Source organism: Syngnathus acus, chromosome 14, assembly GCF_901709675.1.
Source record: "Syngnathus acus chromosome 14, fSynAcu1.2, whole genome shotgun sequence".
Lineage (NCBI taxonomy): Eukaryota > Metazoa > Chordata > Actinopteri > Syngnathiformes > Syngnathidae > Syngnathus > Syngnathus acus.
The window spans coordinates 2,527,726-2,541,533 of record NC_051099.1 but is presented as its reverse complement, the minus strand read 5'-3'; the positions used below and the strand labels follow the sequence as shown (position 1 = coordinate 2,541,533).

General features: G+C 49.6%; 4 protein-coding genes across 7 annotated transcripts; 1 reads left to right on the top strand and 3 right to left on the bottom strand.

The window, feature by feature from the left end:
• Nucleotides 1-102: 102 nt before the first annotated feature.
• Nucleotides 103-2,901, bottom strand: LOC119133624. Of its 2 annotated transcripts, XM_037269626.1 has the most exons (5): nucleotides 2,816-2,901; nucleotides 1,577-1,682; nucleotides 1,190-1,509; nucleotides 804-1,106; nucleotides 103-730 (listed from the first exon to the last, which is right to left on the bottom strand). In XM_037269626.1, exons 2-5 carry the CDS (start codon nucleotides 1,608-1,610, stop codon nucleotides 281-283), a joined length of 1,107 nt encoding a protein of 368 aa, XP_037125521.1. In that variant the 5' UTR covers nucleotides 1,611-1,682; nucleotides 2,816-2,901; the 3' UTR covers nucleotides 103-280. The 2 variants fall into 2 exon arrangements, with proteins under 2 accessions (XP_037125521.1, XP_037125520.1); XM_037269625.1 differs by lacking the exon at nucleotides 2,816-2,901 and having other exon boundaries at nucleotides 1,577-1,816.
• Nucleotides 2,017-10,141, bottom strand: kcnj6 (potassium inwardly rectifying channel subfamily J member 6). 2 transcript variants are annotated; one of them, XR_005100169.1, is made up of 4 exons: nucleotides 9,927-10,141; nucleotides 7,282-8,202; nucleotides 6,034-6,968; nucleotides 2,017-2,894 (listed from the first exon to the last, which is right to left on the bottom strand). XR_005100169.1 is itself a non-coding variant. In XM_037269624.1 (3 exons), the coding sequence occupies exons 2-3, from the start codon at nucleotides 8,177-8,179 to the stop codon at nucleotides 6,652-6,654; spliced, it is 1,215 nt and encodes a 404-aa protein (XP_037125519.1). In that variant the 5' UTR covers nucleotides 8,180-8,202; nucleotides 9,927-10,141; the 3' UTR covers nucleotides 5,519-6,651. The 2 variants fall into 2 exon arrangements, 1 of the variants encoding a protein (XP_037125519.1); XM_037269624.1 differs by lacking the exon at nucleotides 2,017-2,894 and having other exon boundaries at nucleotides 5,519-6,968.
• On the top strand, nucleotides 2,097-5,710 carry rabgef1 (RAB guanine nucleotide exchange factor (GEF) 1). The gene is made up of 9 exons (XM_037269623.1): nucleotides 2,097-2,192; nucleotides 2,843-3,022; nucleotides 3,191-3,390; nucleotides 3,520-3,686; nucleotides 3,769-3,850; nucleotides 3,922-4,054; nucleotides 4,119-4,210; nucleotides 4,301-4,557; nucleotides 4,671-5,710. Exons 2-9 carry the CDS (start codon nucleotides 2,844-2,846, stop codon nucleotides 5,046-5,048), a joined length of 1,488 nt encoding a protein of 495 aa, XP_037125518.1. The 5' UTR covers nucleotides 2,097-2,192; nucleotide 2,843; the 3' UTR covers nucleotides 5,049-5,710.
• A 122-nt stretch (nucleotides 10,142-10,263) lies between the features above and the next one.
• On the bottom strand, nucleotides 10,264-13,069 carry kctd7 (potassium channel tetramerization domain containing 7). 2 transcript variants are annotated; one of them, XM_037269630.1, is made up of 5 exons: nucleotides 12,425-13,069; nucleotides 11,813-11,982; nucleotides 11,450-11,628; nucleotides 10,965-11,355; nucleotides 10,264-10,884 (listed from the first exon to the last, which is right to left on the bottom strand). In XM_037269630.1, the coding sequence occupies exons 1-4, from the start codon at nucleotides 12,743-12,745 to the stop codon at nucleotides 10,973-10,975; spliced, it is 1,053 nt and encodes a 350-aa protein (XP_037125525.1). In that variant the 5' UTR covers nucleotides 12,746-13,069; the 3' UTR covers nucleotides 10,264-10,884; nucleotides 10,965-10,972. The 2 variants fall into 2 exon arrangements, with proteins under 2 accessions (XP_037125525.1, XP_037125524.1); XM_037269629.1 differs by having other exon boundaries at nucleotides 10,264-11,355.
• Nucleotides 13,070-13,808: the final 739 nt, after the last annotated feature.

The window sequence follows — 13,808 nt, the reverse complement described above, 5'->3', positions numbered from 1 at the left end:
TAATTAAGTAATAAAATGTACTCACTATCACCTATGGGAAATCTTATGACGCTGCAATTCCAAAACGTTAACAAAATACTGTACAAATAACAGCAAAAATAATTTCCCCAAAATAGTCAACATTTTGTTTTCCTTTTATACTTTACATATTGACACACACAACACAACACATGCGACGATGACTAAAAATGAAATACATAAATCTGTTTTACCTCACATTGTTGTATGTGTATGGTAACAAAAACGGGGTTTGCTCCCACTTAAGCGGTTCCAGACCCGTCTAGTCTGCGCTGAGCTCAAAAGCATCCTCTTGTGTGAGCAGTCGTTGGAAGACTTTTTTGGGGTGCAGGAAAAAGCTTCTGCTGTGCTCCAGGTCTTGCGCGTTTATGATGCGCGTCACCAGAGCTTGCTGGATGGCCGGAGACTCGCAGGGGTGATGCCACACGCCGTGACTGACGTTTCGGCCCGGCTCGATGACCAGCAGGCCCTCTTTGTGGCTTCGACAAATGCCGTCGTGGCTTGTCTGGTCGAGAGTCTTCGCTTGGCTGATGTTAAAGGAGAGCTCACTGGAGCAGGTCCCGTTACCATGATGCTCTGCTAGTGATGCTGCGGTCTCCTGAATATTCCTGTGGAGGTAGACAGTGTAACCCTGCAGCAGATGGTTTAACGCCGTCTTGTAGGACAAACGAAGAGACTCTGCCGACCCAGTCGGCACCGAATGAAGACGAACCTGCTCAAGCAAAAAAGTGTAACGTGAGACTACCAGGAAGACAGTAAAAGCATTTTTGAAAAGGTTCACTGACCTGGTGTATCCTCATGTGAAGATGAAACGCAGCTCCGGTCAGCCACTGCTGCATGGACACAGAACTCATCCTCTTCTTCTTGGTCATCCTGTGATAATGGTCCAACATTTCCAGATTCAGCCAATTGTCGTAGATCTCCGTAGTCTCGGCCATCAGTTCCTGGTCGTTGGCCAGACCAGGGATCAGGCTCAGGTAGTTGTGCGCAATACGGCCGATTCGTGAAGTGACTGCAATGCCAAAAATCTTTTTCGGCGGGCTAGTCAAGGGCGATTGGCCAGCCTCCACTGAAATGTTGCCTCTAACCTAATGAACAAATGAGAAAAAGATTAAAAAAAAAGAAACCTTGTGAATTTATCAGTCAACGTTACAACAAGAATGTTACGGACCTGTTGGGCGACATGATCCAACAGCAAGGACAAAGCCAGTGCGACCACACCGACGCCCCCGAGCGTGACCCTGCCGCCCGGCAGCTCTCGGTTGAGGCGGAGGCCCAACGCCGCTCTCTGCCCCTCACTCAAGCTTCTCTGCAGCGAGGTGTACTGGTGCTGCAGTGCGGCCGACGAGTCCAGAGACAGGAAGGACCCTAGGACCGGGTCCAGCGAGATGTTCGGGACCGCGTTGGCGTCACGGGCCACCACGAAGAGTTCCTGGACGGTGGCCTGCGAGGGAAGGCACAAAGTGGGGCCCAGCAGGATCATGGCTGAAGCTGACGGTGTGTGTGCAAACACAAGCTTGTTTTAGTCCACAGTATCTGCGACCTTGTGTTTACTTACAGTCAGTGACGCAACCGGTCAGCCATTGGAACATCACATTTCCCCTGCTCTTTCACCTTTTCTCCACAATGTGCATGTTCTCACCGAGTCTTGTGGTGACAAAACACTTTTGAAACTAATTCAGACAGCAAAATTGCTAAATGACTCATTTCAGATGTACAGTCAACATTGCACCAATTACCCAGTGTTTACTAGCATAACGAATATATTGTAATTGTAAAAAGAAAACACACATCTACTGACAATTTGCTGAATTAAAATGACTCAACCACAAACGTCAAACCACACGAGACAAAATCCAAACGAAGACACTCGGCTATTTCCGTCAATCACGTGGCCCGAATGTCGACGTTTTTTTTTTATATGCCCCATGACGTCATTCTTAAACCCTCCCTCTTGTCTGAAGGCTGATGGACCCAATAAAATAGGTACAATGGTGCATATTTGGCTCTATTTTTCGTCAAAAGGAGTACGCGATTTTATTCTGGGGATCGTTTAACTTTTTGACCGTATCACAAAGGAGAATCTCGAAGAAGCTTCTCGTCGTGTTCGGCAAAGTTGACCGCAATCGGAGCTGAAAGAAAAGAACTACATTTGTGCATCAAAAACTAAACAGGTGAGCATTTCACATCGTAGATTCATGAGAAATTACTCGTTAAAATTTCACAGCTTGCAGTTCTGCTCTTAGTCGTCCTACAGGTTTAGCTGCAGCAAATGGGGCTAACGTTAGCGACATGCCACTGAAGGTGCAATTGCAACACAAAAATGTTTATAGACGTTCAAATGCCGAAGTTAAAATGCAATGCGGACTGGAATGCAGGTCAGCACATGACAAGAAATTATAGCAATGCTTAAAGCCCAGCAAAATGGAGCCTCTTGTGTCTTAGGGTAGCCTGAGGAGAGCATCTGTGTTCATCGATCGTGCCCGCATTTTTTTGGGCTCAGGTTTTTACTGTGTACTTTCTATGATGCCCTTCCTTGTGGGCAACTTTTCGGAATGCCAACTGATGAACGCACACTCAAGCACAATGGAACTGCCGTCAACCCAAGTTCACACCCTGACACTCACATGCATACGTCACACGCCACCAACAGGCCCCGCCCCTCAAAGAAAGATGCATGGACACAGAAAGACATTTAGTATCCAGCCTGGTTTGATTATACTGAGATGCAGAGCATTTAGACAAAAGTAGTCCTTTGCCACCAGTTTATTTGGGTGCTAATGGTATTTTGACTTACCACCAAAAACATTTTCTCGTTTTGCAGCATGAGTCAGAAGACGGAGCGTCGCGGCATCCACGTGGACCGGTCGGAGCTACTGTGCAAGAAGGGATGCGGTTACTATGGCAACGCTGCCTGGCAGGGCCTGTGCTCCAAATGCTGGAGGGAGGAGTACCAACGGGTGCGCCAGAAGCAGATCCAGGACGACTGGGCCTTGGCGGAAAAGTAAGACTTATGTATTATCATGAAATAAATAAAATGCTGCGATGTACAGAATGTCCTCAGTTAGCATTGACTGCACTGCACCTCCAATCCATTAGGTGGCGCTAGTCAACAATACCGATTACATGTCATGTTGATCTTTTTTTTTATTACGCTGTGCTATTGGACCAGGTTGCAGCGAGAAGAGGAGGCAGCCGCGTACGCCAGCAGTCACGGTGCTCCGGCCCAGACCCAGTCCACGCCGCCTTCGTCCCAGTCCTCGCTCGGACCCTTTTCCAAGTTTGAGGAGAAGAAAACCAACGAGAAGACACGCAAAGTAACCACCGTCAAGAAGTTCTTCAGCTCTTCGTCGCGCAGCGCTTCCAAGAAAGGTACCGTTGGAACCAACCGAGACAAAATAAAAGGAGAACTTTCTAATACATGATCATTGTAGTTAATTACGGTCTGTGGAAGATGTCTTCTAGTGGCTTTTTTTCATGACCTTTTTGTCTTGGCATCAGAGTCCCCGGAGGTGAAGGTGAGCAGTCCGTCCGTGAGTCGCCATGCCAGCTTTGACTCGGACCAGGTGTCCAAGGACTTTGCAGACTTCCTGAAGAACCTGCAGCGGCCCGGCCGTGAGATCCACAAGCAGTGCCGCAGCTTCCTGCTCAGCATGTCCAGCAAGAAGGTGTCCACTAAAGTCCCTCAGAGCAGCTTTGCAAATATGGCAGCCAGGATGCAAACACATTCCATAAACTGATTTGTTTCAGGAACTCAACGCAGAAGAAGTGTCGGAGTGCGTTCAGGACTTTTACCAGGGCCTGGCGGACCGGTTGATGAGTCACTTCAAAGGTGGGCCATGACAAGGACATCTTCTCCTCCGTGAAAATAAAAGCGTTGCGTGATTGCGGCGTTTCCGCCAGGTTCCTCTGAGTCGGTGGAGCAGGTGATGGACCAGGTGGAGAAGTACATCATGACTCGTTTGTACAAAAACGTCTTCTGCCCGGAAACCACAGACGACGAGAAGAAGGACTTGGCTATGCAGAACCGAATCAGGTGAGCGTGGCGCGTCTTGGGTTCTCGCCGGCGTCGGCCGTCTCAACTCAACTTTGCTTGGCAGAGCTCTCCACTGGGTCAATGTCCAGATGCTTTGCGTGCCAATGGACGAGGAGATTCCGGAAGCCTCTGAGAACGTGGTCAAAGCCATCACTGGTAACTTTTGGAATTTCTAAGTGTCTTCAGAGGAAAGAAGGTTTAGCTACGCTTTCCACAGCGGTCGTCCATTTGTTGTCCCCTCTCCAGACATCATCGAGATGGACTCCAAGAAGGTACCCCGTGACAAGCTGGCGTGCGTGACGCGCTGCAGCAAGCACATCTTCGCCGCCATCGGCAGCACCAAGAGCGAGCCGGCGTCGGCCGACGACTTCCTGCCGGCGCTCATCTACATCGTCCTCAAGGCCAACCCGCCAAGACTGCAGTCCAACATCCAGTACATCACACGCTTCTGCAACCCCAGCAGGCTGATGACCGGCGAGGACGGCTACTACTTCACCAACCTGGTCGGTTTTCCTTTTAAATATGAAATGATTCCACAATACTCATCTTCAAGCCATTCCACAAAGATGAGCTTGTCAATGTTCCAAAGCGCCAACGTCTGCTTGTTTTTACCCAGTGCTGCGCGGCGGCCTTCATCGAGAAGCTGGACGCCCAGTCCCTCAACCTCACCACAGAGGAGTTCCAGTCCTACATGTCGGGGCAGGCTTCGCCGCACTCCGACCGGAACCGCCCTGGCGCCACCGACTCTCCGGCCCTCAACCCGGCGCTGGCCCAGCTGCGGCGCAACCTCACGCTCTTGTCGGATCTGGACGGCCGCCAGGACACGCTGATGGAGGCGGCCCGCAATCTGCACGCCGAGCTGCTGTCCTGGTCCGAGAGCGTGCGGGGGGAGGTCAGGGACGTCCTGGAGAAATACCCGCTGAACGTGAGCCGGCCCGCCGACGGCGACGACCAGCTCGGCGAGCCTGCGGCGGGCCGGCTCTTTGCTGGCTGACCAAATCCAAACACAACACACCTGCTTGCAAAGGTCCACGCATTCCATTCAATACGCTTTTTAGTGTTTCGAAATTAAGTCCACTATGCTCACTCCAAACTGGACAAACTTGAACGAGGGCCCACCTTAACGCTGCTATTTTTTAAAAAAGAATGACATTTTGAACTTTTATTTAAATATTAGCTGCATTTTAAAATGTTTTTAACACGACTACTTGAGGCTATACGACTAGGCTACATTGCAAGACAAGACAAAAAAGTTGCTCCGATATTCTTTAAATTGTGACTTTACCCTCCTGGATAAATATCCAACTGCTTCATGACACAATAACACCTACTGACAAGTAAAAACAGAAATGCAATTAAAAGTTTATTATTGTTACTGCCATATTGTTTGGTAATGTGATTTTTTTGGGGGGGGGGGGGTGTTAAGAGGTTGGCTCTTATGTGCAAAATAGTGAAAAGGCGTTGTTTTTGTATTTTAAAGGGCAGGTCATAGGTCATGGCTTTCTGCAGGAAGTGTCGAGTGCGAGAGAGAAATCGCGAAAAGGGGCGGGGCCTACAAGAAGAGGCGTCATTGGGTTTTTCAAAGCGGAGATTGGGTTCACGACAAATCAAATACACCTTATAAGATTAATTCATGTTTGTACATGCTTTTGCAAACAGGCGACACTGCATTAGGCACACCTGCACGCGCTAGTTGATTTACAATTTTTATACTCTTGCATTGCCTTTCCTTACAATGTGCAGCTGTACCTAATGTTAGGATACATTTCTGGAAGGAGGGAGGAAAAAGGTGATCAAAGTTTTACAGACTATACAGTAAAGCCTTGTCTACACTAACAAACGTCTCCAAATAGGTTTGAAAATATGACCAAGTTCGTTCTTATTTGGGTGGCATGTCCACACATTGAAAAGACAAATAAAAGATTTCCCTAAAAATGTCCCCTAAATGTGCTAATGCTCGTCCCCCGAAGCTTGACTACCTGTAAAATCTGGTCCAAGCACATCTGCAATCTGCTTCGATGGCGTCGCTTTCTTCTCTCTTTCCTTGCAGTTGTTCAATCTTGTTGCGTTCTAGACAAAGACGTTTCTTATATTCTTCATTTCATCATATGCCCAACTTCTTCCCTTGCGTCTGAGTGCAAGAAGCCATTTTGTCCAGCCCGTGAGTCACATGATCACCACCTCGTCTCTGATTGGCCAGACTACAGCAAACATGTTTTGGTGAATAAACACGTCCAAATAATTCCAAACAAGTTTGCGTTCATTTGACCAAAACCATGAAAACAATTCTAGCAATCACAACGTTTCAGAATGTTTGGAAAGAGCCGTTTGCGAGTGTAGGCAAGGCTTAAGTAAGGCGTAGATTATGTACAAGCCAAAGCTAAACCAGCGTATTAGTATCAAACATCTGCCAAATATTCACACGGCAAACCCGAGAAACCAAATGGAGTCCAAAACATATTATGTACAAAAATACTTAATATGCCTATAGGAATATTGGAATAGAAAAAATAAGAGGGATCTGGCGGTCGGTGAGACTTGAACTCGTCGCCTTGTTTTCTCACCGACGACCAGATCGTGGCCTGCACGAGCGTGTGCTACACTTTGGACTCGCTCTCAGCGTTGGCGACATCTCCGTTGCGCTCAGTCCGTGCGTCCTGGCGCTCGGCCTCGGGCGCCAGGCCCTGCTGGCTCAGCCTGCTTCCCATGGACCAGGTGAGGGGCAGGCGGGGGTGGCCACTCATGTCAGCCAACTGACGGGCGCTGCAGGCGGGCGTGTTGGTCTCGTAGATGTCGTGGAAGCTGTTGTAGTCCACCTCGTAGAAGCCGTCCTCCAGCGTGAGCACGGGCGTGAAGCGGTAACCCCACTTGATCTCGCTGCTCACGTACGAGCTGCGGGCCTGGCACGTCATGCCTGAGGACAACGGAAAAGATTGGCGGTGACTGGATGCTACTTATTGCAGTTGCTCCGCCCACTCATGCGTACCTCTCAGTCTATTTGTCTGCTCTTATCAGTCCGTCCATCACTCTCAAAGCGTCCATCAAGTGTTGTCATATGCTAATCTATTCGTCCGGCCATCTCCTTATTATGTGTCAGTCGGTACATCAATCCGTCAGCCTTACGTATCAGCCCCGACCTTTCCGTCATTCCGTCCGTCCAATCGACCGTATCTGTCAGTCAACCTCATATCGGACAAATGTTTTTCCCATAGGCGCCGGCGACTTACCGGTGGCCTCGACCATGCCCTCCAAAATAACGACTATTTCCAGCTCCTCCTTGGCTAGGTGGGCTGGCGAGATCTCCCAGAAGGGACTGTTCTGGTTGATCTCATGGCAGATGATGAGCGGCGACACGAGGAACAGCCTGTCGTCGCCGGTGTTGTAGCCCACATTTATGTCCGTCTGGTTCAGGGGAATGAACTCGCCCTCCTTGGTCTGCTTGGACTTGATCAGCTTGGCCCGGATGGAGGCCTCCACGATGTGCGAGTTCCGCAGGTCCCCCACCCGGAACATCAGGCACAGGCGGCCGTCTCTCATGGAGATGACGGCGTTGGTGGAAAACACCAGAGTCTCGGCACGTTTCTTGGGCTGGGAGATCTTGACGAACATGCAGCCCACCATGAAGGCATTGACGATAGATCCCAGTACCGACTGAATCAGGAGCAGGAGGATCCCCTCGGGGCACTTGTCCGTGATAACCCGGTATCCGTAACCGATGGTTGTTTCCGTCTCGATGGAGAACAGAAAGGCCGACACGAAGCTGTTGAGATTATTGACGCACGGAGTCCAGCGGTCGTCCGCTAGGTGCTCCAGGTCCCCCCGCAGGTATGCGATGAGCCACCACATGAAGCCGAAGAAGAGCCACGTGACCGTGTACACCAGGACAAAGATGAAAAGGTTGAAGTGCCACTTGAGGTCCACTAGCGTGGTGAAGAGGTCCGTCAAGTAGCGATAGGTCTCGCGCACGTTGCCGTGGTGGACGTTGCACTTGCCGTCTTTCTGGACGTAGCGCTGGACCCTGCGGGCCCGGTCCATGGCCGCCAGCTGCTTGGGGAGATCCTTGCCGGCCGGCTTGGGCAGCTTGGACGCTTTGCTGATGGCCGGGCTCTCCACATCCTGCTCCATGGAGGTTTTGGATGGATTCAAGGCTGGGGAAGAAACACAAAGTACATTGGAAAATTTGGAAAACTATCTATCTGCTATCTGTACTTAATTTGCACGCCTGATTTGACTGTCATGATATTTTTATTGCCTCCCCCCCCCCCCTGAGCTTTTAGACGGCAGGAACAAACGACGGCGTTGAAGCTGTTGTGCATTCCATTCACAGGGGAATATTTTGAGCTTGAGCAGCCCTGGTATCCATGGTAACGCACGGCTCCGTCTATCAAGTACTCACAATATAGCAGGAATGTTCTGTAACGGGCCACAGCATTGGATAACACGAGTCTCATTATTTTCAATAGGAAAAAGGCAATGGAAAAATGTGCAGTGACAATTTAAAAATCGACTGAAATCAAGTACCTAATAAACTTGGGTAAAGCAAAATAGTAATCCGTGTTTATTAATCACAAAATGTCGCATATAATTTCGAATAAATATCGTATATATAGTCATCAGGCTGAATAAAAAGAGACATTGTTAGCATATTAGCCGTAGCGGCTTTATTTAAAGAGGTCATAGAGGTAACTTTTGCCCCATCAATCTTAAACTGCTTCAATCACCATTAATTAATCATCAAGTCTTTGAAAGTAAGCAGAGCACGTTAGCGTTTCGTTTTTGCTGCGTATACGAGATCCCGTGGGGCATTTCTACATACAGGTATTGCCGGTCGGCCTCCACAATAGGCGTCATTGTGCGGCGTCATAAAAAATCCGAAAGCTCGACGGAGCATCTGGCGGCCGTTGCTAAGTGACCATTGTTTGGGGATTGGGCTTTAGCAAACACAAAATGGGATTGTTTAAGCAGGTGTATGCCGCAATGGCAGTTACGCCGTTTATTCTTGGATCCCTTTTTTAAATCAAATGAGATTCGCAGGCCTGGTCCTCCACACGAATTTGCCAACGTTTGGACCATATGTCTCACACTGAAGGCCCCCCCAAAGGCTTTCCATGTGTGACATATGGTCAGGGGGTGGCTCTTCAAGACTTGAGTGGCACTGTGACATGACACTGACCCATTTTCATTTTCCATGTATAAAGGTCAGGAGACGCTGAGCGAAATATATCCTCACCATCAAATTAGGAGCCTTTGATATTTTTTAAATGAATTAACGGCCTGTCTGGAATAGCTAACGGGATGATGAATGTTAAATCAGGGAGCCAGATGAAATTTTTGATTTGGCTTATTTTAAGGCAGCCAGCCTCTGACCTTTTACATGACTACGTTTGTCTGACCATTTTTAGAAAATCACACGAGTTGGACTGTTTGGAAAATTCCCCCGTGACCCCTTCAGGGACCCATAGGTCAAACGAGCTTGCAAACAACAGGAGCTCATGTTACTAAACAGGTTGAACTATTTGAGGTGGGAAGTGGGAGGGGGGGGGAGCTTGTACAGGAAGAGCCCGTTGTCATGGCGATGCAGGTGACCCGCCATACGAGTGCTAATAATACTAACAAGGATAGTTCTGCTAAATATTTACGCAAACGGCAGCACATGCGAGGGCTGGTGTCGACGGAGGCCGCGGGCTGCCGGCAACATTTCCCTTCGCCCCCCCCTTTTTTTCCTCCACGGAGCTCTCGTCACGGAACTACCGCACACGTCGCCAGCATTAATAGCATCTTCGTCGAGTTATGCAACCCCCCGTTTTCTCGTCCGGCCGTGCCCTTTCTGTACCAAGACATTCATCACAGAAAAAAAAAAAAAGATGTTTACCTGCAGCGAATGGGCAGCCCGGATGGTTCGCACTCGCTTCCTTCCCATCAGAATTTCCAGATTGGTGCCGAGCGACTGCGTGGATGGTTTAGAAAGGTCCTTTTTGCTCTGCCTCCATCCTTCCTGCTGCTGCTGCAAGGCTGCCAAGAGGGAGCTTGTTGGCCCCTCAGCCTCCTCCCACCACCACCGCCATCCCTCCTCCTCTTCCTCCTCCTCCAGCAGCAGCACTGGCAGGACCAGCCACCGCGGCCCTCCTCCTGGATGGGCGAGCAACACTGAACATTGGGGAGAGAGAAAGGCAAATAGCGGCGAAGGACTGCAGAAAAACATACTTGGATGATTTTAAGAAGCGTTATTTTAATAAAAACACCGCCACTTGTGCAACAAGGCATTTGTACATATATAGATATATTTTCTTCGATTTGTGTCAGTCATAAATACAATACAAAGCAAAGAAAAGTGACGACTACAGCTTCCTAGAAGCCAAACTCTACTTTGGATAAGATGATTATAGAAACAACACAAGTAGTGCTATGAACACAGAAAAAAACAAAACAATGTGGACGTCAATGTAGTCTAGCGATGAGGTACAAAAGATATACTTTCTCAACTACAATCACAAGGTGCTCCGACTTCATCAAGTACAAGGACGCGGGGGGTCCCGTTAGCTTAGCACAAAGCGCTACGTCACCACAATTGCTTGTACGCACTATATTATTCATACAAAAACAAAAGTGAAACGGCAGGCGGAATGCTTGGAATAAGAAGAGCGAGTGAAGTTATAGAAGCAAGGATGAGCATAACAATCCCGTCCGTCATCGGCAATCGGTTGGGGCTATCTAGATCAAGATGCGATTGGAGCTGTTACATCCAAGCGGGAAAATATGACAGAACAACAGCGGAGTTCAGAACATTCTGTAAAACAACAACCAAGCAAATGTGAAATGCTCATCCCTGTTACTAGAATGGTGAAGGCCTTGCAAAGACGCACGAGCAGCCGATTTGAATCCCAGAGGTCGAAGCGAAATGGGGCGAGGGCGCCGCCCTCACCACCAAGTGATCTTGAACTCGTAGATGGGCCTCTTGCAGTAGTAGTGGTTGACGAGGTGCTTGTCGCACACGCCGATGCACTGCTGCTCGGCGGCGATGCCGCGGCGGGCCAGGTCGCCCACGATGCAGTGCAGCAGGTCGTAGACGTCGGCCACCGCCTCCCACGGCCCAAAGGACACGTCCACCTCGCAGTGGTGCTCGAAAAGCTTGGCCTCGCCGCCCTCGCCGGCGCGCTCCAAGCGTGGCGAGTTGAAGAGCGGCCGCTCGTACGGCGTGATGGGCATCTCTTCCTTGTAGACGCAAACCTTCAGCTTAGCGAAGCGTGCCTTCTTCTGCGTGGCGCGCAGCTTGGCAATCTCCACGATCCGCTCCAGATTGTCTGCCGGCACAGAACGCACTTGATGTGTGAAGAGAGGCTGAGAACCGCAGATACATTTTGACGTGTCAAATATCAAATCAAGGCTCACGCTTACCTTTGTAGTAGGGAAGCAGGTCGAGAAAGGCCTGGCGCACTTTTTCTCCGGTGAGCGGCTGCGTGTCCTCCAGGCGTTCCAGCAGAGGAGCGATGGAGTAGTACTGCGCCTCGCGGTGCACCGCCCTCACACGCTCGCGCTGGGGCAGCTCGCCCTCTCGCAGGAAGTTCAGGATGTCCCTTCACCGCAGCGACAGCACATACAATTGGAACCGCAAGTCACGACTTGTTTGAGTTGCGAGTCGTTTATGGCCTTTCCCCATTGTCTGTTAACATGATGCTAGTAGGCAAAGATTGTTTTCAGTCAACTAGTTCAGTTGCCTAACGCACATTCTGAACGCTGAAATTTAGAGGCGCAATTCACCCAAAGTAGGTGCCGTCGCGGTCGATGAAGAAGCGCCCGTCGGCGTCGCGCGGGATGTGGTGGCGCCCGCTGAACATGGCGGCCAGCATGGTGTCGTCGTAGCGGCGCAGCGTCGACAGCCGGGTGGTGAAGTGAGAGCCGCCCACGTTCAGAGAGACCACCTCTGGAAGCTTCACAAGAAAAAAAAAAAAAAAGTCATGCTTGATTGCTCATTTTGCAATACCCACAATTAATAGTGTCATTAACAGTTTTTGCACATTAATTATACATTCAGCAGGAATTTATGTTCAGAGTACTGGATATCAGTTGTGTGCAGGGCTTGTCCCCCGAACTAAGTGAACTGCTGAAAGTATTATGAGGCCCATTCAGATTCATTACCTTGAAAAAGCCAGTGACAAACGGGAATTAGTCTGTCGTGTTTAAGTCTATAATCAGGATGGTAAAGCACAACACTCATCACGTGACTAATTGTAGGCCAATCACAACGCAGCAGCTCAACGACACATTTCAGCTCGGCGCTTGGTGATGACGTCATTGGTTGCTTTTATTTGTGGAATTCTTGCAAACAATTGAAAACAAACTGCTTTGGTAAATGTCATTCTAGCGGACTACCTCCTGCTCCTGCTTGGCGTCCAGCGGGCAGCAGGCCGGCTTGCTCCTGCAGACGTTCGTCACTGCTGCCGCCGCCGCCCCCGCCGGAGTGGTCGGCTTCCCAGAGTCGTCGTCGGCCATGGCATCGTTGGCTTTCTCGGCGTCACCAGCGGCCGAGAACACCACCATGACTTTGGGCAGCGGCAGCGTTCGCCGTTCCTGGATGAAGCGTCTCACCCGAGTCGTCGCCGCCGGCAGCAGGGGGCTTCGGGATGGAGACTGTCGCTCCCCACCGCCGCCGTCTTCGGAGCCGTTCGAACTGCTCGCGCCATTCTGTTGCATGCGCGCGGACTACGGCTGTCGAGCATCAACCACAACACTCCCTTCTCTGTTGACAACAGGTCGAGGCTTCTCGAACACGCCACTCTTTCATGCGGTTGCGGAACCGGTGTCATCCAAATCGACGTGAGGCCACCGCTACTAGCGCCACCTCTCGCCGACGCGTCCCGCTCCTTACCTTGTCTCTTCCCGCGAGGAAGCGCGTTGTCGTGTTGGCTCGTGAGTGAACGACTCGTTCAAAAGAACGACTCTTTTCAGTGAACGTGAGTGAACGGATCACTTCCTCAAGTGATTCGTTCTTTTTTCAGTTCATGACTTCAACCAACATGCGATGACGTAACTTATCCCACATCGTAGGTGTCGGTAATGCGCATTGAAGCTGGTGCCACCTCGCCGTAAAACAAAACGATGCAGACAACCTGGCCTAAAAAGTCACGCGGCCATCCCGCAAACTCTCCCTCACTTGAGATTCCATCAATGTAATGCAAGCGAGCCCTTCCTCCATGTGCAAACATGAGTGGACGATGATTTTGTCCCTTGTTTGCTCCTTAACATTCGTCAGAAAGTCAGCAAAAATGCAACAGCAGATGTTTGCCAATGTTGCATTTTAATTCAACACAAAGACAATTGGTCTGCTTGCATGGAGGACAAGAGAAAGGAGCAAATATTGACTGGAGAAAGGCCAAAATTCGAAAGACTTGGACAATTTCAAGTCTCGAAGCGATCGATTAAAATAGTTGTTTGATAAGCGACGAGTTGTTGATGACTTTCTGTACCTGTTAAGGAGATTGATAAGATGTCAAGCTAATGTGACTTTTGGAAACAAAGGCCTTCAGGAGTAAGTGTGCTGCCAATCGGTTCAAAGTAATGATGCTGGATTTGGCTCATTTCATGACTACAGCAGTTACATCCCAATGGCATCTTTAAGAGCTCTTCCTGCAAAAAACAAAAACTCCATTCAAGAAATAAAAATCCACTGATTGCCCTACCCTAATCAATCCATTAGATTTGACAGCACATGCAACATTTTATGGCCCCACTCATCTAGGGTGATTAACAAGCTGGC